Source organism: Notolabrus celidotus, chromosome 8, assembly GCF_009762535.1.
Source record: "Notolabrus celidotus isolate fNotCel1 chromosome 8, fNotCel1.pri, whole genome shotgun sequence".
Classification (NCBI taxonomy): domain Eukaryota; kingdom Metazoa; phylum Chordata; class Actinopteri; order Labriformes; family Labridae; genus Notolabrus; species Notolabrus celidotus.
Genome location: NC_048279.1, coordinates 14,663,570 through 14,688,508, shown reverse-complemented (window position 1 = coordinate 14,688,508; position 24,939 = coordinate 14,663,570). Strand labels below are relative to the sequence as shown.

At 40.3% G+C, this 24,939-nt stretch overlaps 2 protein-coding genes and 1 long non-coding RNA gene across 8 annotated transcripts in view; 1 reads left to right on the top strand and 2 right to left on the bottom strand.

Annotated features, from left to right (window-relative positions):
• Positions 1-561: 561 nt before the first annotated feature.
• On the bottom strand, positions 562-16,421 carry mtnr1c (melatonin receptor 1C). Of its 2 annotated transcripts, XM_034690908.1 has the most exons (3): positions 16,196-16,309; positions 11,097-11,327; positions 562-1,714 (listed from the first exon to the last, which is right to left on the bottom strand). In XM_034690908.1, exons 2-3 carry the CDS (start codon positions 11,290-11,292, stop codon positions 849-851), a joined length of 1,062 nt encoding a protein of 353 aa, XP_034546799.1. In that variant the 5' UTR covers positions 11,293-11,327; positions 16,196-16,309; the 3' UTR covers positions 562-848. The 2 variants fall into 2 exon arrangements, with proteins under 2 accessions (XP_034546799.1, XP_034546800.1); XM_034690909.1 differs by lacking the exon at positions 11,097-11,327 and having other exon boundaries at positions 16,196-16,421.
• Positions 16,422-16,490: 69 nt separating this feature from the next.
• Positions 16,491-18,661, top strand: LOC117818103. Of its 4 annotated transcripts, none has more exons than XR_004632302.1 (4): positions 16,491-16,670; positions 17,603-17,671; positions 17,906-18,032; positions 18,224-18,661. It is a non-coding gene; the product is annotated as an uncharacterized LOC117818103 (long non-coding RNA). The 4 variants fall into 4 exon arrangements; XR_004632301.1 differs by having other exon boundaries at positions 17,903-18,032; XR_004632303.1 differs by lacking the exon at positions 17,603-17,671.
• Positions 17,060-24,939, bottom strand: part of neurl1b (neuralized E3 ubiquitin protein ligase 1B) — a 32,257-nt gene continuing 24,377 nt past the window's right edge. For both annotated transcript variants that reach the window (XM_034690971.1, XM_034690972.1), the window contains 5 exons: positions 24,529-24,767; positions 24,104-24,437; positions 19,944-20,687; positions 18,731-18,856; positions 17,060-17,971 (listed from right to left, as the gene is read on the bottom strand). In XM_034690971.1, coding sequence (XP_034546862.1) covers positions 17,724-17,971; positions 18,731-18,856; positions 19,944-20,687; positions 24,104-24,437; positions 24,529-24,767 — 1,691 coding nt within the window. In that variant the 3' untranslated portion in view covers positions 17,060-17,723. The remainder of the gene's footprint in view (positions 17,972-18,730; positions 18,857-19,943; positions 20,688-24,103; positions 24,438-24,528; positions 24,768-24,939) is intronic.

Genomic DNA, 24,939 nt, shown 5'->3' with positions numbered 1-24,939 from the left:
ATGTCTCTCACCCGTCTTGTATCGTTAAGCATCACTTTAATAAAAAAAAAAAAAAAAAATCTGTTGGTATCTTGTAGAATAAAAAGTATATTTTTCTAAAACATTTAGCAGAGAAGAGTGTGAATCATCACAGTTCAATTACTCTCACGAAGCAAACTTGGTTCGGCGTAATGAAATAGTAAGGTTTGGTCTAAAACAACAGGTCAACGTGGACTTTAATATTGGAAGCAAGCAGCTGTTTTCTGCTCTCATGTATGGAATGTCAAGCGCATGGCCTTAGGTTTAAAGAGCTTCCCAAGAGAAAGCCCTCACAGCACAGTTTGAGCCAATAAATACCAGACGATCATAGCACAGGACTGCCATCTTTTGACCAGATCCTCCCTTCTTGGTGAAACATGGTTGGGTACAACGAGAAGACAGAAGCCAATGTGCCAGACTAGGGCATTCAAGATGGATAATGTCAGGATGGCCATATCCACTTCTTTTATACAGTATCGACTTATCTCAACAAAGACTTTGAAAAAAGTTACTCTCAATGCTGAATTCCCTCAAGGGTCCAAATGGGTTTCAGTTAATATTAATTTTATTCTCTTTCTTCCATGTAAACCACTTTTTTGGAGAATGAGTGGAGGCAAACTTAAAAGAACAGAGTGTACCTGTGATAGCATTGATATCCTGTCCACCTGAGGGAACAGTCTGACATGACAGAGAGGAACATGACACACTGCAGTGTATTCAGAATTACATCTTTACAACTGGAAAATGGTACTTATTTTGTGAAAAGGCACAACATGTCACACATCCACGATGAGTCTCCAGAGAACTTAGTTTTCCAGTACAACATTGGATTATACATTAATCTCTGCAACATTATTATTTGTTACAGCAGGTGAAGGCTTGCTTTTCAGTCCCTCTGTGGCACACCTGGAGGTCTCAATGAGGAGCAAACGTGGGATGCAAATAGCAAGAAGAATTGTCTTGTATTCTTTACGAAAGTTTTGGTTAAGAAGTCCATATATAATGGCATTGAGGCAGCTGTTAAAGTACGCCATAAAGTAGCTTGTGACAAAAAGCCACTCGGGTATGTTCGGGGCCACTTTCACAGGGTTTATAGCTACAGCCAGGCCTATTAAGTTAAGAGGAGCCCAGCATACTGCAAACAACACAAACACCATAAACATTGTCAGAAAGTTCCTCACATCGCTAGGTTTTAGCTTGGTCCTTTGCTCTGGTTTAACCCGATGTTTCACTTGTATCACCAGCACCCATATCCTCATGTAGCAGTAGGACACCACCAGCAGTGGGATCAGGAAGTGAATAACCACCACTGATATGGTGTAGTACGAGCTGACGGTCTGTGCAAACGTGCAAGAGTAGACACGAGGATCATACTGCAGCGATCCCACAAAGAAGTTCGGCACTGTGGCGATGGCGGTGAGCAGCCAGGTGAGACCCAGGTAGCAACAGGTGTTCCTCAGGCTGTACAAGCGGTCGTAGTGGAGGCTGTGGCAGATGTAGCAGTAGCGGTTGATAGCGATGGCCGTGATGTTGAAGATGGAGCCGATGACACTCAGGCCCATGATGAAGCCGCTGGCCTGGCAGTGTAGGTCACCCATGGTCCAGTCATTGTAGAAGATGGCGGTCAGTACCAGAGGGTAGGGGTACAAGGCCACCACCAGGTCTGCCACTGACAAGCTCACTACAAAGATGTTCCCTGGAAAGATATAACAGGATTAGATTTTAGGAAAAACATGACCTGAACTGGAGTATATTTGGATCATGCAGCACTCCCTTTTCATTTTCTGCTCCAGGTTAAATTCCTGAAAACAAACGGGGTCACTGTGGGTCTGACTTTCACTTACGTCATAAAATCCAGTTTATTTCAGTGTGGTTTACCATGTTCTCTCAAATTTAGAGTCAGGCAAATGCTTTATTGTCAAGCTTCTATGTATTACAACCCCTGTTTCTCTCTGCTGGCACTGTTTCTAAACCGAGATATGTTTCCATCTGTATTAATGGCTCCTTGGATGATGATGGTTGTCTGTCAGCCCATCAGATCACTGCATTGGTCAAACATAAATATCTCAACTGTAAGACGAATATTCATGAACTACATATAGCCACAAAATCATTGACCATAGTGCTACTAAGCATTCAGATCTATGATTTGGAGAGAAATGAGTCTCAAACTGACTGCCATGGTTTTTTTTTTCTCAAGATGAATTCAGGAGACTTCACACATTTTCACATGTCTGTTCGCTCAATCTTTAACTTTTGGAGGCTGATCATATTTGGATAACAGGATGGATTTGCATAAGGGGGAGGTCAGACATGAGGACTGACTGGGTGCTGACTTTTAAGACTTGTGACTCAACTTTGACTTAAGCACTGATGACTGGGACTGGTAACTCGTAATTTGGGCCTTCAGAGACACCAGAATGAATAGTCATAAAGGTGATTAGGAGCTGATTGAGAATGCCAATATACAGAGCCAAGAATTCTATACGTTACCACAGTTTTTTATTAAAGCATTGCGGGCAACTTAAAATTCAAGGGCACCAGTAAGCCAAATCATACCATGTCCAATTTTACTTTAAATCAGGGCAGAATGTAAGGAATGAATACCAGACTGTACTAAAGAAGTCTTCATTTCAGCAACTGAGACCACAGGGTCATCAGGAATAGTTTTACCAAGGTAACAAATCAGCTGAGAAGAACATAGATTTTCCACACAATCAAACCTCCTTTGCAGCCCTGCTGGCTATTAGGAAGATTGCAGGGTAAAGGCACTTAGGGTTAGGGTTATGATTAGGGTTAGGGTTAGGGTTAGGGTTAGGGGCACGTTACACAGAGACATGAGAAAAAAGAAACATTCTTTACATTAACACAGTACATATCAGTTTGTGGTGATGCTAGCATGCTGATTTAGCATCTAGCTGAAAAGCACCACTGTAAAAAAAACTGCAGACTTTCAGAGTTTATTGCACATCTGTCTTAAAGTCTTGTTTGAAAATCTGACTGTAAATTGTATCCCTGCACATGACCCCAAATTATGTTCAGCGAAAGAAACAACTCATTCAGGCCCTGTCAACACCATTTATTCTGAGGATCCATCTCAATAAAGGGCTCAAGTGCAACTGCTATAAAGCTTTATTGCTCCTGGAAACAGATGGTTGAACATTGTCTTTAAATGTATAAAAGTAAGGACATGGGCGGTTTTAGTGTCAAATTACATCCAAACAAGTTCACATCCCCCCGAGCTATAAAGTAATGGTAATGTAATACTTAATTTTATCAGAAACCATGAATCATAGAAAATGACGTCTGATTTTGGTACAGTGCAGATGTTCTTGGTGGGGGAGAATGAAAAACTAAATCCAATTTTTATGTTTTGTAAGATAGAAAGATAGATAAGAGCATTGTCCAGCCACAACGCAATTGAATCAAGACTTTGCAAAATGGTGAGCTGGAGATTTGTCTCAAATAAAACAAGTGTTTGGCTACAGTGGATACACTTGACCCAGCTTTGTAGAGATACAACTCTTTGTTATGTCACTTGTTGTTCATGTATTGAGGAGCTGATATATATAAATAAATATATATATATATATATATATATATATATATATATATAAAATGATACAAAATTTTAAACTTGTCCCAAAAATGTGTACATACTGCTTCTCCAACGCAAAACCCCCTTACCCTCACCATCGTTTAGCCAGTCTCTCATGCATCATTACTGGTCTCAATATAAACATTTGCATTTTCTGCAGCCTAAATCACATGTAGAGTAGTGATGTGCCTCATTTTAAAAACTGTTTTTTTCCCATACATTGGGTTGTTTCAGCAATCCATAAAACATAAACTCAAGTTGAAATGTGAAGGCACAGGGCCCCAGCTCGCTCAAACAACAGCTGAAACAACAGGGTTGATTGGCAGATATGATGGAAGTGGATTTAAAACACATGTCTGCATTCAAAGCTTGTTTTAATCCCTGCACCCCAGAGACAACACATCTACAGTTTGTTGTTTAGCAACGGGTCTAATTTTGATTCACTCGGCTGAACTAGTTCCATTAAACATGGTAATCAAAAGGATTGAGGCTACATTACAAAAAAGGCAATAAAAGCTGCGTGTTGTATTTTTTTCTCTCTGAGTTTTCTGTAATTTTCTATTTTCATTTTAAAAGGGAACATGATGAGAGTTTTACATTTTTCCACAGACCTGGCAGGTACTCAGCTAAAGACATTTTCCAAGTTTCTAAAACAGCATGAGCCCCCATCAAGCCCGCCAAGATAAAAATAAAAGCATTTGTTCTTCATCCCCGAGTCAGCTCAGTGGGCAAATCTGTCAGGTTGTATTTGTGATGCTCACAGTGCTCGCTGTGTGTGCGTTTGTCATTGTGCAGAGGTTTGATTCCTCGCTGACAACATGCGGCTCAGTGTTATCGTGTTTGCTGGCTGGACGGGCATGTTACAGCCTCGTAGCTCGCTCTGGTTGAACCCTCTCTCCCCCCTTTTATCGTCAAGGGGATGAGGTAAGTGCTAAAACACTGCTGAGAGGTTTGCTGAGCAGCAGCCAGATGACCGTCTTTTGTTTTGTTGGCATCCATTATTTAAACACTGGACGAACCATTACCTCTGTGCTGTTCGATTAACCAACTTGGCTGGCCTCATCCTCTTCACATCCAGCCCACAGAACACAAAACAACGTTGATTTAGCATAAACAAGCAAAGACAAAAAATGTCTTCACTCCTAGATAACAGAATAGAGTTGCGGTCTCTCGTATCTTTCAGAGCTATTATTACCAACAAGTGTGAGTTGGATGGAGCTAAACCTGAATGCTGATTTGTTTCAGACCATCAGGGGACGACTGACTTCCAGCCTTTAACTTCTCTGACAACACTGAATGTGAAATTATGTTATCCTCAAGTGTCACGAAACTGTCAAACAAGTGAGATGTTGCATCAATTCAACTGAAACTTGCTTTAAGTGTCCTCTCAGACGCTTGCAACCTCCTGTGAATTATCTGTCTCTGTGTGTCACACAACATTTTTGGCAAAAAAAAAACACAAGTCAAAACCAAACAGCTCAAAACTGACATGACATTTGTCACCAGAATTTGCAGCACACACCAGGCTGCAACATATCAGGTATATATTCCTCAGAAGCAGCCTCTTACCCTCCTCTCTGCACAGAGCTGCATACCTCATTATTAAAATAGGCTCTTTGCACAGTGTGGGCATATTTAGGGCAGATTGCTTCATTCTAGTTTCTCTAAATCCAAATCTGATCATAAAAAGAGCGATGCAGGAAATAAAAGGGGACTTAGGCAGAGCAAGAATAGGTACATAATGAGGATGTGAGTGCAGGAGATAAACAAACCAAGAGGCAAAACAAAAGCATACCGGCTGAGTGGATTTCCACTCTGACGACTTGCATGGTTGTGAGCTCGAATGAGTCTCAAGGGCTTATGTTTCTGTCGAACCCACCGTCTGTATCCCATCGATCACTTTGGAAATGGGATATACTGCTCTTTGATTCACCCGGCTATATTTATACACCTTTTTGGAGGAAAGATGAGTTTAAAAATGCGTGAGCGGGTCGGCATCTCTTGAATCTGGCTGAATGTCAGTAAAGCTTATTACTACAAGCACATGTCCATTAACTTCTCAACAAGGGTGTTAGCATCAATGTATTAATGACTGCTTCATAAACGTGTTATTTTTGCTAAGAAGTTGAACATTTCAACTGACACAAGCTGCCTTTCAGTTATACAGCCCAGCCAAAAACATCACCGTCATCATCAAACAACATCCACCAATCAGAGTCCACGTGTCTGGGAAAATAAGACTCACAGGGCCCTGAGAGGAATCAGACCATCGAGACACAAGCAGCGTCTGGTCGGACAGAGCTTCACTCTTTAAACACAGTTCTGGAAGCGTGAGGATGATGGTGAACTCTAATTCAAAGAAACAGCCTCCTGCAGGCGAAGGGAAGAGCTGGAGTACTGTAAATATAACAGTGCGTTTAGCCTGTCTGTGTGTTTAAATCCAATAATCCTAATCTGATATCATCCTACCTATATGTGAAAATGAGATGTCATGTGCTATTTTGTTGTCGGGAAGAGAGGATATGTTTAATGTAGTGTGCTAAGTGATATTCCCCGAGGATCTGTGCTGTCAATGTAAATTGACTTCTGGTTTGACTCACTAAGTCGGCTGACTCAATTAACCTCCCTCTGGACACTCTGATTTTTAGTTTTTATTCATGACTGTAGACTGACAGGATGCAGCACATGACTTAACAAAAATTCAATCTTCCTCAGACCCACAGCTTTCCCGAAACAAACTCATAGTCAAACTCATGTTTCCTTATTCCCCCCCATCTATGCCCCTCTCCTCCTCCTCATTGTCCTCCTCCTCCTCCTCCTACTCCTCCTCGCACTCCCTCATGATAGCATTTTCTGAGTGTATTTTTAGTGTGGTCAATCCTCAGTGGGAAACTCAAGTGTTTACAGCCCATTGGCACTCCTATAGTGCCAGGCTTTACCCTTTGAAGATTCACTCCTTAGATTGTGTTACATTTTTACACTTGAGAGAACCTGCAAACCTGTGACAGGGGAACATATTGCACATTTCTCCTCAAATGGATTATGTAATATGGAATATACTGCTCTGGAGATGTACCAGAATCTAGCAAACGTGTGCACAAGCATGTGTTTTTGGGACTTGAGTGGTTGAGGGATATATGGAGGCAGCGTGCAGGGTGAGTGAAGTGAAGCAGAGTGGAAAGGTCCTGCTGCTGTGTGAAAGAAGAGGAGAGAGGGAATGGGATGTATTCAACAGACACCATATTCTGCAAAGATTTACTTCTGAGTGTAGTCTTAGTGACTGTATATCACAAATTATTCCTCTATATATCCCTCATGACTCTCTTTGTGGGGCCAGAGGATGTTATTGCGTTATACTGAGCCTGTTAGCCCTTTACAAAACAGCCATCCATCACAAAAATTGATTTTTACAGCATACAGATCCTCTACACCTGTTCTTCATTTCAGTCAGTGCTTTCCTTTCAGACAGTCTGTACGACAGTCTGTACAATTAAACATTCATACAAAGTGAGCCAAACCTATAAATAGCTTGTTAGGAGTACAGAGGAGTTGCATGTGGAGAACAGCAGGAATGATTTCAGTCACTTAAGGACACACTTACGGGTAATATAGAAATAGAGGCTCTAAGCTGCTATAGGAGTCTCATGTTTCTGCTCACACATGCTGACCAGCGGGGACATGCTGACACCAGCAAAGGCTCTCGTGTGACTGGAACCTGTCAGTCCATCCAATTAGAGTCCATGGAGAGGACGTTTGAACAAACCTGCCACTTGTTTGAGACCACTGGACTGTGGCTTTTTTTCTAAACTGGTTAATCAGATAATTCTCCGTGCTCCTAAACTTCCAGACGAACTGCTTTTGGCTCCTGCACACAGGAACACAAATGTTATGTAATGTGTTTCGAGGTGTAATTAAAAGCTCATTATTCCCAACACTTGCTGACCTAATCCTGCTGCCTGATTCGTATGTTCTCATTAGCGTCATGTTGTGATCACCGGGTTTAGTCTCTTGCTTTAGCAGCAGGCTTCCCTGACTTTATTCTTAACCATTTAGGTGCTGGTTTTAATTGTGCACGTTGCTTGATATCCAGCTGCTGCATAAAATCTACAATTTCTGAAACGTTTTTCCATCCCTGGGAGACATTTCATACAGCATATCTCATTGTTTTCGGCTGAGTTATTCTTGCAAAGGAATTGTGCTTTTCTTAATATTTATGCAGCTAAAGAATAAAACATACCTTATTTACTTTTTTTATACAACTGCTTGTTATGTCACAGAGCCCAAGGGGCTTTAATATTAGTTTTAGCACTTGAACTATCCTGTGACTGCTTCTTTTATTTAATTATTTAATTTTTTTGGTCACTTTGCTCCATTTTTTTTTCCATGGCACACAATAAACAGGCTCAAGATATGATCAACACTTTCTGGGAGGAAATAAGCAACACACACAATTTGCAACATCCAAGATAAGACTAATAATAGCATTTGCTTTGGGACTTCGCAAAAAATAAGAGCTTAGAAGAGGGTTAATATTAGTTTCTTTGGAAATTGTCTTGCCTTGAAAGGAGAAGTAAATTACCCCTCCTCTTTAATGGCTCTTACATGGTAGACAACAAACAGGACAATTTGGAGATACCATCAGCTTTCTATGGAAGGAAATGGACTTCATCAGACAAGATAAGACTAACTAAAGCATTTGTTAGGGAATTGTAAGAAATTACTGGTTTTATGAGTCAATTATTCCACTGGAAAACAAATTGGACTTTCTCTCTTAATTTGTAATGAAATCATTAAATGTTAAATTGGTACAAAAAAGTATTCAAAACCTTAAAGCTTCTGTTTGGAGATTTTAGCTGGTTTTAAAACAGAATTAAATGAAAGCTGATGTCTTTTTTCAACTTAAACAGCAAATAAGACTATCAGCATAAAGATTGATCATTTCTATATGGTCACAATGTCTGAAACCACTGTTCAGGGATAGATTGCAGTCATAGCGGTTAACTACAGGCTGCTGAAACTGCCTTCTTATATTTTCCACAGCTAGGATTAGATGAATGCAGAACAATGTACACACTTATTCCATCAGGGTGGCCCAACTGGGACACCTCTGGCATGAAGAATGTGTGCACACAGATAGGAATGCATGATTTATTGTGCTTTCGTTCGCCACTAAATGTATCTACTTTATATCAACATAAAACTATGATTATGTTACAGTTCTGTGTACAGTTTTTAACTGAGCAAAAGTAACCCTTTAGAGTTGTAATATTTAAATCACCTGAGCTTAAATCATCAGGGACTCAAAGAAGGAAGATATAATCTTGATTGAAAAACATTGCCAATAAATGTATTTTTGGCAGTTAGACCGTGTGCAGGAGTTTGCTTGCAATTTTTCCCCTTCTGCACACCTGGATTATAAAATAGATGTGTTAAATAATTTATCACATCTTTTTTTTTTACAGACAATAAGGTCATGAGGTAGTTAAATGCAGACATAACAACAAGAAGTCTGTTGAAAAAGTAAACATACGTCCTGCCATCAAGGCAATATAAATGGCAAATGGACATGTACTTATATAGCATTTTTCTAGTCTGTCTGACCACTCCAACCGCTTTTACACTACTCGTCACATTCACCCATTCATACCCATTCACTCACTGATGGTAGAGGCTGCTATGTAGTGAGGGACCATCAGTGTTAGCTATTCTCATTCGTTCACATTCACACACCTCTGAACAACAGAGGGAGCAATTTGGAGTTCAGTGTCTTGCTCAAGGACATTTTGGCATGTGACTGCCGGAGCTGGGATCAAACCGCCAACCTTCCAATTGATAGATGACCGACTCTACCCACTGAGCCACAGCCGCCCCCTCAAAGAGACAATCAAAGTTTAGGATTGTGTGGTGGCCAAATAGATTTCAAGATGGGCCTGTGCCGACCCCTGGCCACCCCTTTTGACACACTCCTGGATGAATGTTATATTTGAAAGTTAAACATGCACAGGATAAAATCAGCAAAGAGGGACTATTAGTGGTAGCACTTTGTCCACAGGGAGAGCCACAACCAACCCAGACTAAAAGGTTCCTCACGGTAGCTTTAAGCTTAGACTACTTTGCACAGTGGTCTGTTTACTGCTTGTTGTAAATGAGATAAATCATTCAGATATTCACCTGTGACATGGAATCCAAAATAAAGACGTCATTTTAATAAAGTGACTTACTTAAAAAAAAAAATTTGAACACATTAGTGTGTCCTACCGAGTCAGAGTATATTAAATTTCTGGACAGTTGAACACTTCTTTTGAAAGAATAATAAAAAAAAAAATACAGTTGCCTTCTTTCAGAAGTAGTAAAGCTTCACTTTGAAACGTAAGTGCAATCATTTTCACCATCTCTTCTCATATCAGCATCAAAAGTTGGAAAGGAACATTTTGAGAATGGAACACTGTTTGAAAGGTTACGCTCATTACAGAAAGAAACAAGTGTACTTTGTGTTTACAAAGAGCTGAAGCAGTGTTAGTCACTTTAAGCGTCTAAAAGATGATGAGAAAAGATGATGTTGATAAAATCCTGAAACACACAGGATGATTTAAATAATAGTGTTTCTTTGATTATTATAGTTACAGAAGAAAAATATTTATAGCAAATGCAGTTAGAGGGAATCTGGAGACTATCCCCTGCTTTCAGCCACAAGTAAGCCTTCTTTTAATGAACCAAAGTTAACATTTACAATGCATGCTGTCTATTCCAAACTCATTTCCTGCATGAGAGCAGAATAAAAAACACAAATTCCTTCTGATACTGTTGCCATTTCATTTACAGTGGCTAGGGGGTGAAGGGGGGCTGTTGAGTGATGATGCCACATTCTTCAACTAAGACAAATGGTATTAAAGTGACATTATAAATATCTTCCTTGCCTTCACACTGCTGCCTTTAGATGTAACACAAGAAAAAAATAGGGGCATTTCAACATTAAACCTGTCCCAAAGGACACAAAAGCCATACAACAGCGTGTCTGTCACCTTGGCTGCATGGGACAGCTCAGGTGTGGACGTAAGGAGGGGTGTGATTAATCTGAGGATGGACGACCAAGGAGAGAACCAGATGAAGGAGAGAAGAAGGTGTCATTATTTATAAAAAGATTTGAAGGCAGACAAGCAAAGCACCACGTTGAGACTGGAGTGATAGCAGCCTGTTTGTCAGGGGTCACACTCTGCATGTTGTGTTACATAATTTAGTTATGAATGAATATAGCAGGGTACCCCACACACTGCAGGTCACTGACACAACACTTTTGCCGCTTAGCTTTGACCACTTGAAACCAATAGTTCTAAAATAATACCCCAAAGTCCAAACAAATACTTCCGTTAGCTCTTTTATAAGAGTTTTTAAGTGCGTCCCTACCCTTTACCATGAGAGCTGCTTTATTTCAACATTTATTTACATCCGCACACACTTCTGCATGTGTTTAACCCCTCACCTGCATTCCTGAGCTTTTTATTCCTGAACACAGACAGAATGACGAGGACATTTCCCAGGATATCCACCACTATCGTGAAGATCAGCACGCTGGCCAGCGCAGTGGACACTCCGGCTGAAGGCGCGCTTAGTCCGCATTCGCTCTCATTCTGGGACAAACAGCTCGACCCGTTCACATCCTTCACCTCCAAATCCATCTCCCCTCAGGGTTCCCGGCTCATTGGTGGAAATACTCCAATGTTCAGCAGGAAGGGGAAAAAAAAGACCAAAAGATTCAAAAGGTTTTCACTGGATGGAGTCTGGAACTTTTTGAGGGACTAAACCTTACTCCTCCTCCCCCTCCTCCTCCGCCCGGGGGGAGAGCCACGAACCATGACATGATAATAGGCAGAGTAATTGATTCAACGCACGCTGGAAAATAAGAGGTTAATTTTGGAGGTGACAAAGATGCCTGCAGCTCATGTGTCGTCCTCTATAAGGTCCTCGTGAGTCACCAAGCCGCTTTCTGCGCGCGGTAGAGCTCGATCAGAAGGCATGTGAGCGCTCTGCTGGCTGTGCGTAATGGAAATGCACGGATGCGGGGCTCACACACAGCGGCGGAGAGTCCCTTGTTGGCTTTTGGCAGCTTTAATGAAGACTATATTTGTCTTCATTACTGTCACGAACCAGACAGGCAGACTGAAGCTCTAAAGAGTACAAATAATCTGAAATATTTGCGTTGTGAGGCTTTTTTTCTGTAGGACTATAGTCCTACCTATTTTAATAAAGATAAACTGATGAAAAGCCTGTAAATAGAGGCATAGGGGGGAAAAGTACTGCGGAAGCTTGTTTAACTTTCATGGTTTACAACAGAAGCCTATAAAACTTGACATGTCTCTTACTATCTTCATCAAAACAAAGAAGCCTCTCCTTCAAGTGCATGGAAATGGCGCCTTCGTGTGTCCAATATGGACTTTTGCAATCATTAAAACATCCCCAAAGATAATGCTTGATGTCTTATAACTTTAATTCAAAGGTTTTAAAAATTGTTCATGGTGCTGTGATGTAAATATATAGCCTAGGCCTATGTTCTGTAATGAAAATCCCAACCAAACATTAAATGTAATTCCCAAAATCAACACTAATAACCAGATTACATAGCTGGCCAAATGCACAACTCCTATTTTGTGAAACTGTACCTCTTGTTATTCCTATTTTGTTCATATCTTTGTTACCCTTGTCTCTGTCCTCTAGATCTTGTTGCTTGAGTTTCCCTCTCAAAGCTGCCCTTGCCTTGTCTGGGTGTAGCATATTCCTCATTAGTCCACCCTTGCCAGTTTTTCATGTGTTCCCTCATATCACCTCATTCCAGCATTCTTTGAGTTTTGACCATGGACTGTATGAAACATGGAGAAGTCTCAGTGAAGTTATTATTTCTGAAGCACAGTTTTGAAGCCGAAGGAAGGCGGACACCATATTGGAAATGCTGACTTAACCTACATTTCTGTGGACCTTGTATAGGGGACACAGATGCAACCTTGGGGCAGGCCTTTATGATGCCTTTAAATAGGGTCACTGTATTCACTAGAAAAGACCACACGAACGTCCCCTCCTGTGAAATTGGAGACATTTTAAGTAGAATTTTTCTGACAGCTTCATTCACATGCTTGATAACGTTTTCAGAAATAGAACTCATGCAGCCTATGGTATCCAGTTTTGTTTTTACGTCATTTTCTTCAGAGTTATGTGTTTAGTGAAAATGTTGGCCATACTGCAACATGTAAAAGCTCTTTACAACAACCTTCCTTTGGTCATGCAGATGAAATTAAAGTTAAATGTCCAGCAGTCACACCTCTTCGTAATGCTAGCTAAAATTTGCTATTTGTTCATATTAGCCTGTGTCTAACTCTTGCAGATAGCATGGTGACCATGTTGTTGTTGCGTATCAACAGTGTTCCCATTCGGTTGCCGCTTGAAAGCCAAGTCATTACTGTACATGACACTACCTTACAACTGCTAATTGTTCAAAACTCCTGAGTTTAATATCTTCAAAACAAACAAGTAAATTGATTTTGAAAAAATGAAAAAATTAGCTATTCAGACCAACATTGCAGTTTTTAGCACTTCCGCATTGGACTCATATTTTTAGACCGGAAGTTACTGCTTGGTTTTGACCTACATTTTTGATTGACTTTTTCCTCCGCTCCCTTTTGGATTGTTTTCTGTTTTCATCTGTAACAATGTGATCAGTGTTTGATAACAAGAACGAGGTAATCAGACTATAGTCACATTAGACAAGTTGTGACGGAAAAACAGTAAATCAACTGTTAAGTGTGTACATATCCTGATATGTATGTCAGCATTTTGACGAGTGATTTGATGCAGGCCAAAACAAAATAACTCAGATTATAAACCAGAGCAAAGTTGTATGTTTATACTATCAATCATTTTGTTAAGCTTGTAGTGGTTTTATGTAAGTGTTGGGGACTCCTCTTCAACTTCAACCCTTTACATAAGATGGCTTTAGATCATTTCAGTCATGCAGTACTTAAAGCAGCTAAAACATGAAGCATACAACCTAGTGTAGAAAAACTGCATTTACCCAAAACAGCCACTAGGTGCTGGCTAAAAAGTGAGTGAATCTCAACTGACCACATGTTCACTGTACACCAAAGTATTATGAGGTGCTCTTATACTGAAGGGCCACATGTGTTGATGTGGGCATGTGCAGAAAATAAAGTTTTGTTTTTTCTGCTCTGTTCCAGCAAAGCTGACATGTGTGTCATTCCTCCATGAAGTAAATCAAGTGTATTGAACAGGTATGCTGGACCTTTATGATGGCAGCACCAACACCCCATCTTCAAATGCCAAAGTTGACAGCAGAATTTAACATATTCCCGATTAACTGAATAGATGTATGACTGAATGAATAATTGTGTGGTTGTAAAGCTAAAACTCATATGTTTTCTTTTATTCAAGGCCCAATAGTTTTGCATTTTAACTGTGGCTGCTCTGACTGACAGGTGGATGCTTCTCACTAACAGCTAATTTCAGTAACTGAATTTAGGAAATCTGTTCTAATTCAGAAATATATTTATTAGCCATTGCTGGGTTGTTAACATTGGAAGGTAACCAGTTCATTAGACAGATAATGAATAACGTGCTCTTTAAAATTACATTTTACTGTATCAATGATGAATATTAAGAAATGTCTTGTCTTCTGACAGAACCACTTTCTAAGTCAGATTAGTACAAGGTCAAAGTTTCATTTTGCAGAAAATAAAAACTTTTAAAGAGGTGAGAGACTATGTGATTCTAATACGGAATACACGTGTTTTAATTCACAAATATTGAAAATTTGAAGCATCATACATTTTCTGAGATATACTGTAACATCTAACGACCAGAAATAACTTGTAAATAATTACGTTTGCAATGTTACCTCATTAATAAAACATGGCATGTCTACAAGGTATTTTAATGCAGTCACCTCATCGTGAGATGAAGTTCATATTTCACTCCTGACACAACACGCTGCTTAATCATTGTAATTACAGAGGAGAATACCTGTCAGTCACTGTAAATTAGTCTCAAGTTCATTGTTTACCTGCTCCAGGGATACACTCTGCATAACTTAACTGAGCATTTCTGACTCAAGGAGATGTAAATAGATGTTACTTCGTTAATTACATATTAAGTCTTCATTTGTTTAAACCTTTTTGTGAGTGGTGATCTGTTTCCCATGGTTGTCCCATAATTCTGTAAGCGACCTCAGTGTTATAAAAAAAACAGATCTTTTGGGGAGAAACAATTTTTGGGTGGGAGAAGTTTGTATCTTCCAAGGTGTTTTCATGGTTGTACATGTGTTCTTTATCTACACACATTTACATCTAGTACTTCCACAAACTATGCCCAGCTTATCCTAAAAAAAATATACAAACATTGACAGGTTGCTCATTACTTTGCTGCACACTAAATTTTATCTTCTTTTTTGAGTTACAACCTTAGATAAAAAGCAGATTTGATGCTAGCTGGAGTTATCTCTCAATGTATGCTGCAAATAAGCAGGCAGTGTAATATGAAAGTGTAATACGTTCAGTTACAGATTGCAGCAAATGGTTTTAGCACTATCTATGTGGAGGAAAAATTGTATGGGTGTATGGAGATTGATCAAGCCCAATTCCAAATTTTACTTAAACTTTTCGTGATTTTTCCACAAACCTTATTTGGTACTGCATGTATCAAGACAGATAATGATTTTAAACCAGCAACAAGTTGCTTTTTTAAGCTTCAGGAGCAACACCGTTTGTTTGTTTGCTGTCATCTTGTGACACCATCCTCTTGTGCTCAATACCCAACATTGTGCAGAGCCAATGGACTGATGATAGCTTGGGCCAGGAGTTGTGGGGGTTACATGACAGGGACCAGAACCTGTACTGGCTCCAGGCATTTGTAGTGTGTTTTCTGTTCAGTTTGTTGCACCATAAGTATATATTCTTTTCATTTTTTGTCCTGTATTTTGTCAATATCTAAAAGCTGGCATTAATGAAGCCTGGGTCTGTTCAAGCTGGCAATGCCGTTTGTGTTGCGGTGGCCACTACAGGCCATGTGGTAGGTTCTGTAATTTACTGTGTCTGCAGGGCAAAAAAATTGAAACTTGGACAAGTGGGCACTCTTGTCATGAGTGCACAAGTATTTTGTGTTTGTTTCTAATTCCTATTTGAAAGACCTAACAACAAGCTAACAGTAACCAGGATTATCAATGAAGAATGGCAAACCACTGTTGGCAAAAACTGGCCTGTAACCACTTAAGACATGAAGCATCACTCATTTAGCTTCTTTAGTTTCTAGATCATTTGAGAATGTAAAATCCATTACCGAATAGATTTGTATGTATCGACTTTGTAAGCAAACATCTGGTTCTTTATGAAACTATTGCTGTGTAACTGTATTGGGAGGCAGAAAACTTAAAAAGACACTTACAAATTCAAGTCCTGATACAGGGAACTTGTTAATGGCTAAAATGTTAACAAAACATTACGTCTTCAACATCTGATGCAACCAAAGAAACTTTGGCAGCCTGTTGAGGTCATGTCTTTCGCTAAACATAAAGTCACTTACCTTTTATAGTGTTGACATTTTCAACTGAAGAGGCTGGAGCCACTTGAAAGTTAGACTTAAACCCTGTCTTCCCAGACCCTCTTTGAAAGTGTAATTTCCAGCATGCCATAGCAGGAAAAGCACAGGTACATTAGTAACATTAAAAAAAATTGCATCCCATTTAGGTTAGTTAATTCCATGGCCCTGCTGTTATTCACGCTGGCTCGCTGTCATGGCTTCCTGGGGCTCTTAATTAAGCCAGTTGTCGTTAACATAATTTGTTTCACCTGTGCCTTTCCTGCTATGAGAAAACTAATTGAATGCAGTAACAAAGGTCTTCAGCCTAACATCAGTTAGCTGTCAAAGCTCTCCCAGGTTTATATAAAGTAACATATGCTTTCTGCAATGCAAAACATAAAAAAGTTAAACTCAAACTGTCTCATCTTGAAGTCAGGTAGTTCTCTGGAAATTTGGATAATGTCATAATGTTCATCAGGTGAGTGAAAAAATAAATTTCAAATGAAATAAACAGCCCTGGATTTGGTAAGGGTAATTTTTAGGTGTATAAAATAATAGTCTGCCAATATTTTATAAGTATGAGCTCAAGTAATACTGCATTCCTGGTAATAAAAAATTAAAAACATAAACTATAAATGTATTTATTTTAACTTATAGTCCTGAAATTGAAGATCCCATTCTGAGTCTGATTGGACAAAAATAAAATGCATAAAACAATAGTAAATTAGTAAAATGAAAAAGGTTGTGAAAGGCCTTTAAAAGTGATTGGTGGAAAAAAATAAATAAAAGTACATTTATTTTTCAAAAAAGTAAAAAGTCAGAGATACAGTTGTATCAGTCTTATCAATTAAATTACACACACTTTAATAACATTTAGTCAACCTTTATTAATCTCTCATTGTGCAAAACCAGTTTCTTCACTTTGTTCTTTCCATCCATCCTTTGCTTAAATCACGTCACTGAACACTTACCATACAGTCACATCTTTATACTTACTGTAACACCTTTTTACCTTTGTGTCTTCTACAAAAAGCCTTCAGCACTGTACATTGAAAATATGGCTAGGATTGTTAGCATTATTACTTAGACACACAAAGTGATGAAAATCTAAGGCACTAGAATTCATAGACTACGGTCCGAAATATTCTGCTGAAGCACATATAAATCTAGGATGATGAGGGATGGACAAAATGTTCACAGAATGTTTCTGCTCAGTTAACACATGTGACATTAGAGAGACATCACATGGAAATATAAAACACAGGCGCATGATTCATCTCTTTTTTCTTTGCCAAAATATAGGAGCTCATATGTGCAGTCTTTGTGTTGTAATGAGCTCTGTCATAGTTCCGGGTATAAGGAGCTTGGCCTCTCTCCAGAAATAATAACCCTAGTATAATGGAAATATAGGCACAAGTTTGTCCTGGGATGGCTAATCTCCAAGATCCATGTCCAACAGAGCCTGAGAAGAGGACACAGGTGGGTTTCAGCACAGAAAGTCTCAACATCTGTTCATTGAACATCTGCACCATCACGGTCGATATGTTTTGATCACATCTTTGATTGGTCTCCTGCATATTGGACAGCAGGCGTTGATCTGTCTCTTCAGCTTTAGCCCGCAGTCATTGCAAAGACACATGTGACCACAGGTGTAGATAACCGTGTCCACCTCCTGGTCAAAACAAATGGTGCATTCTCCGTTCTTTCCAGCAGGGGGCAGCTCTGAGGCGGGGAGAATGGGAGAGACGGGAGGACTGAGAGGGGAACTGGGAGCTGTCACTGCAAGAAAAGAAAAGACGGCATGAGTGGGTCTGGAAAAGACATAGATGCATGTTGGCGGGTAAATTTTACTCACGTCAGTCATACTTAAAAGATCATTATGATAGCTCTTATTGCTCATATTTGTCACATTTCTACTGTTACTATTTGCATTGCTACTATAACTCTATTAATTGTTGTTATTTTTGTTGTTGTCTATCTGTTTGTCCATCCATCTCTTTCCTTTTGTCTATCTCTGTCTGCCTTTCTCAGCCCCTCCAGTCTCAGCAGCCGAGTCTGTTTCTGCTGGAGCTTCCGCCTGTCAAAAATGACACGTTTTCCTTGCCAGTGTTGCCAAATGCTTTCTTATGATAACAATGCTGGGTCTATGTAAATAACATTACAAATTGTACTTGCTTATATGTAATGTGATAACTTCTGTGGTGATTTTCTGCTTCATAAACAAAACAGATTAATTGACATTGGTATGGGAAGAGCATGCCAATTTCAGATCTACAATAATGTTGCTTTTTATATATTCATTCTGACCTGTTTTCCATAATAACAAGGCAAGTAAAGTAACAATTTCCACTCTAAAATCTATCTTTGTTACTCCATTAAAGCACAATATCCTTTGTTCCAACTTTAAAAGCTTATTTCCCATGTCTGACTGAGTGACACATACAATAAAATCCTCCGCTGAGCCTCCTACTGTGACCTTGTGATGGTTTCCATATACATTGTAGTGTTGGTGCATGATGTCAGTGTTTGGAAACGTACCCAGGGAGGATTCAGAGGCCGAGGAGGATCTGTTGACGCTGAACACTAGGTCTGAGTCACTGTCATCTGGACTGCTGCTCTGAGAAGTGCTTGGGGACATGGAGGGAGGACTGGACTGCAGAGTTCCTGTGTCAAGAAGATAAAAAATACACAAACAGCAGATAATTAGACTTATGCAGAGCCTTTAGGGGGTGCTTTCAAACAAAGTGTAAATTAAACTGTGTCCTTGAACTGTGTGTGTGAGGCTTTATGCTGACCGGCCTGAACCAGTCAGATTAGATATGCTTATTTTTATTGCTTGAAGTTTCACTGGGGATATTTGTATCCTGTTAGAGGATAATATTGTTGGATCAGAAGCCGTTAACAATGGGGTCTGAGCTAATGGGAGTTCGTGTGGGAGTAGTGGGACTGGGACATTTAGGTCTCTGCTCTAACAGATACATGCAGACAAACCACTCAGCTGCATTCCTTTAGTCTGGGAAAAAAATTAATTGGAGGGGCTGCATGGACTCAAGAGTAAACTGATGATGATTAAAGAGTGAGTCTCTTTTTAGGGCATTCATCATGTTAGCCTGAATGCAAATGTTTGCCATTGTTAGGAAACATGCTTGTTTGCTTTCCTGTAGAGAACTTTACAAAAAGATTGATACCGCTCTCATTTTTCTTCATTAAAGATGAAGTTACAGCTAGCTAGTGTAGCTTAGCACAAAGACTGGAAACAGGGAGAAGTATCGAGTCCAAAGAATCTGTCCAAAGAGAACAAAAACCTGCATACCAGCACCTCGACATAACACATTATATCACAGTTCATTGTTCTATGATTGGCTTTGGGCCAGACTATTTTTTGGTCCATGACCCAGAGCCCCCCTGTAGTCTCTGCTGGTTGTGTGGCAACTGTACAGGGCCAAGAAACAGTCTGGCAAATAAAAAGGTCTTATGCTGTGCTAAGCTAACAGGCTGCTGACTATAGCCTTCTGTTGATCCGACAATTATGAGAGTGGTATCCATCTCCTGTAATTGTTTCTAAGTAAGGTATGTTCATGATGATGGTCTATTACTTGCAAACAAAATATAAGAGGACTACTTCATTTGTTGTCGTATTTGTATTTTGTGTCTTAAAAAAGTCTTAATGTTAAAATTATAACACAAAAAAGAAATACTTGAGGAATTTGAGGGTTTCAGCTTGTATAATTTTTATAATTTCTTAACTTACCGAGTATCCTGAGTCTGTTGACAGCCCCATGCAGTGTGAAAAAGGTCCACAGGACCTGAGAGGAGTCCACACACAGCAGCCTGCCGCGTCCCACCCCGTTCACCCCGTGGTGCACTTCTCCGCTTGGCAGCAGACTGAAGCTGAGCACGTCTCCAGAGCAAGGCATGGGGAAGCCCCTGTGCACCACCCAGTACTCTTTACGGTCCAGGAGGACCTCAGGGTCTGCTGGCAAGTCCCCAGCATGAAGACTAGCGGGGTCACACGACGTTAAACCAAACAACAGTGCCCCAAAGTATGGTAGGCCAAGGTGGCCGACTTCCACGTACAAAGTCTCACCCACGTGCAGAGGCCGGTCGCTGAACACCAGAGTCCGACTGCTGTCCAGGAAGTGGATGCAGGCAGCCGAGCGGTCTGCAGATAGAATTACATCAGAGCCTCGGACCGGGTGAAAGTGCAAGTCATTGTCCAGCGGGGAGGGAAGACCTCGGACCAGCCTTGGGACGTTGAATCCAGTGGAAGCAGAGGAGGACTGTGTGGAGGAGGAGGAAGAGGTGGAGGAGCAGCAGGGGATGATCTGAGTGTAGTTACTGAGCTGGAGGTTAGCCATCTTGGCAGCGGCAGCCTGGTTATTCTCCAGCTGATTGTTGCTGTAATTGGCCGAGTCATGGCTACTCTGGGGCAGATAGGCACTCAGACGGGCCGCACTCAGGCAGCTGGAGCCCACACTCTCTGCAAACGTGCTTTCTGTGATGGAGAATATAGACAAGAAACTACATTAATGAGACATTATATCATATGATCTGTCGACACTCAGGACATTTCCTTTCGCCTGAATCCTTGCCTCTTTTCTCTAGTCTCTTTTTCTGCACTTCATCTGAGGGAAAGATTCTCTCTCTGTATGTCACTGCAATGTCTCTCACTCTATGTGCTTTCTTCTATGGGCACATGATAGAGCTGTGACAAATAACTAATTACATTATAGATTATCTGCTGATAACATTCTCAATAAATGTATTTATGGTCCATAAATCACAATACAACTGTGACAAATCACAATGTCCTGAAGCCAAGGATGACGTCCTTAAATGTATTTGTTTTATCTATCAAATCAGCAAAATTCTCATGAAATACTTAGAATTTACGACATTATGACACTTCTGTAAACTTTTTAACAGCTTTTAAAATCTCGTTCCCACACTGGAAGCAAGCTTATATGAAAAACAAGATTAAACGTGCTTCATACAGAAGCAGTGTTGGAGCCTGTGTCGGAGGACCTGTTAATACTTGGTGGTGGACAGGTCTTGCGGCAGGTCTAGTAACCAGTAACAGAGTTAGAAAAAGCAGAGAGACACTCTTGTTGGAGTGGGGTTTTTTTGGGAGGTTAAATAAAGGTTAGTTTTGTGTCGAGATATGCTGTGTAAACCAGCAGTGTGTTTGACAGTCACCGGCACATCACGCACCTGACCTACATTACCTTAACCTTACATCAAAGCCTCTGAAAATGTGGCAAAAAAGAGTACAAACCTACAATTAATATCAAAATTAAGGATGTCATTACTCTCTTCACTATTGGAAAACAGTTTCAAATTCACAGCTCATTTGCTGTTTAGATTATTTCTTAATTGGTCGTGAGCTTGACGGATCAAATTTTAACTGACATTTGGCCGGTTCATCTGCAGAGCAAAACTGCATGTGACAGTCAGCTTTGGGCAGCTCTCAAAAATGTGAGTCAGAATCAAAGGATAAAGCAGAAGCCCACCATCCGAAACTAAAGGCATAAAATAGTGAGTTCAAATAAGCTTTGCTGGTCACATCATAGTTACAGTAACACATAGCATACACATTCAAAGCATTAAGTCTCAATGCTTACATCTCCTGTGAGGATTTTTTAGCTGGTTGTGATTCAGACTGAATTTGTTATACTGATGTCTATTCATGACTAACAAAAGCAAACAAGAACATCGGTGACAAGATTGATGATTTCTTTCTTATAATTATTTGTTCCTGAAAACCACTTCTGAGGGGTAGGCGTCAGATGAAGCAGTAAACTACACACCTTTTTTCACAGCAAAGATTCTCAATAACTGATATATTTAACTTAAAATGGAAAACAGGATAATTTTTTTGTCTTACAAATGCTATGAACACATCTACAGGACAAAATATGCAGATATTAATGGTACCACTGAGGGTGCCCAAATAAGCACCAGGAGCTTTAAAATGAAGTGCTAAATGTTAGCTATGTAAAGCTGGCTAGTGTTAGACCATGAGAAGACCAACCCCTTGTGTGATTCTGCAAGAAGCTGACTAAAATCTGAAGAAATGAACCCTGCTTGACACTTAACAATGAAGATTGGCAACATTTTTCCTGTGGACGATGCTAACGGCTTGTTTGACAGCCAAATATCTGCAGTGTGACTTTTACTTGTTAGATCAGGGGTGTCAAACATACGGCCCGCGGGCCAAAACCGTCTCGCCAGAGGTTCCAATCCGGCCCGCGGAACGACTTTGCAAAGTGAAAAAACTACAGAGAAGAGATTCACTGCAATTTTTCAATAAAAGTAACTACTATTTCAGATTTGTCCTCTGGAAGTCGCATAAAATCATAGTGCTGATGGAGCATTCTGAACAGTGCTCTGGGACTTTTTTCTCAAAGTAAGAAAATAGATGACTTGCTGTTTGCATAATCTGGTTGAGATTCATAAAGACTTTTTAGAGCACTATCAGATGATCCACTAACTACTAACATTAGTAATACACCCCTGCATACAACACTGTCCAGCAAGCAAACTGTTCATGCTTGAGCTGAGAGGTCCAAAATAGACAACTTTACCTTCTTCATTATTATAATCTCTGTTCTTTTAGAGTAAACATTACACTCTGTGTCAGGTGAATGGGAAACCTGTGTGTTTGGTTTGTTCTCAGCAGGTTTCAGTGCTTAAAGTATAGTATTTGGCCTTACTATGAAACAGCTGTTTCTGTAGAAAGATAGTTCATGTAATGTGAACATTTTCAGAATTTACTTCTACTTTTTTGCGCTGTTGTTATGACTTTACTAAACAGGCCCACTTCAGATCAACTTGGGCTGTATGTGGCCCCTGAACTGAAATGGGTATGACACCCCTGAGTCAGATGGTGGAGTTAATTATTTAAGAAATACTCAACTACAACCATGCTTAATTAAAAACCATTGTCCTACAAAAACTTAAAAGACAATATTTCGAGCTGAGTTTAAACAAATTGTTGACACTCTTACTAAATGCTAACTCTAAGACACTATATTCAGAAGACATTGTTGAGTGTTGTGTCTTTAACATTAGGAAACAACCAAGCTTTATGAACAGCTTCACAGTACAGCCATGTTTCTCTATGTATGTTGGGGTGACATATAAACAACCCTGGCACTACTAGTCCACAGATACATTCCTCAATTACTATTTCTAGTGATGCTGCAGCAGTTGAGCGCTCTGGCCCCTCACCAAAGCTCCTGGGATGTGCTGCATTGACCAAACATGGCCATCGCTCCTGTCAGACTGAAGATAAACACACCCAGCGAGAACGAGAGGGAACCACAGGGGAGAGGATGATGGAAATGAAGGAAGAGGAGAAAGTGGGAGAGCATGGGAAAGTTATAGTAAACCAGTGTAAATATAGAGTGGTTTGGAGTAGGTGGTTAAGGGTCAGTTTACTTCTGTGGTCCAGACCTGTTTGGTTTAGTTTACAACACAGATAGAGGATCATTCAGTCACTCCAGACCCTTCTACCTACTCTGCTTTAGTAACCTCTTCTGCTGAAGCGCTTCATTGCACAGCTGCTCTCTGGACTGTCAGGAAGCTGCTTAAATTAGCCGTGAATGTGTTGACACTATAAAAATAAGTTCCTGAGGTTTCAGGGTTGATGGTGAAAATAGAGGCTTTCTCGCTGACTATTTAAGTCCATTACATCCAAAAAATATCCATTGCTAAATACTTTTAAGCAAATATATGAATGGAAATGATGGATTGTGTACAGACTCATGACTAGCCAGTTGTGAAATCTGTGCCTCTCACTTCCCTTTTAAATATGAGTCAGCTTCTGCTTACCTCTCTCAGCAAAAATGTATCACAAACAATTACAATTGTATTTGCCTGTCTTCACAGACTACTTAATTTGGTGCTTACCAAGCAGTGTGACCTCCTGAGTGATGCCGTAGATATCGATGATGGCCCAAAGTGGACAGCCAATGCTTAGCCCACAGTGGAAAAGGATTGGCTCTCCTTCGTTGATGCTGTAAAAGACTCTTCCATGACGGTCAGCCCAGAAAGACAAAACATTATCCTTCAGGGCCAGTCTCTCTGGGAGAGCTTTGGCCCAATAGCCGGGCCGGGTCACCAGGTCTGGGCAGGCATACTTAGGGATGTCTGAAGTGACCAGTTCACTTGGGTCCAAACTGGTGAAACCAAAGCGTAGAGCCCCACTCCAGCCAGTGTGCACACCATTCAGGCGAAGACGCACCTGAATTAATACAATTAAGAAAAACTGTTATTCTTCAATTTCAAATTATTCAAATTGCACAAGGAGATTAAAAAAAAAGCGAATAACGCACCTTCTCGTAGAGGTGGACAGGCCTGTGGCTGAACGTGATGCCATTACAGAAGCTGTTCTTGCGTGTGGCTCGGCGTAGCTGCCCGTCCAGCCTGATGTTCTTTCCCTTGGCATGAGGATGAAAGCGAGGTGACTCCACATTGACGCTGACCGGAGGAGCGGACGCTCTTCTCTCCACCCCATTGTTAGGCAGAGTGTAGTACTGCCTGCTGGCCACCGGGCGTGGTTGCAGAGTCGCATCTGTCAAAACGAAAATTTTAGAGAAAAATAAGCCATTAGTGATTGAACATGAACAGAGGGCAACTTGGTATGAGAGCAGCAGGTCTGCTCCTGTGTGGCGCATTTTAAATCCACTATGTTAGAGAGACACCAGCTGTTGGAAAAAGATACAAACATATCAGCACACTGTAAC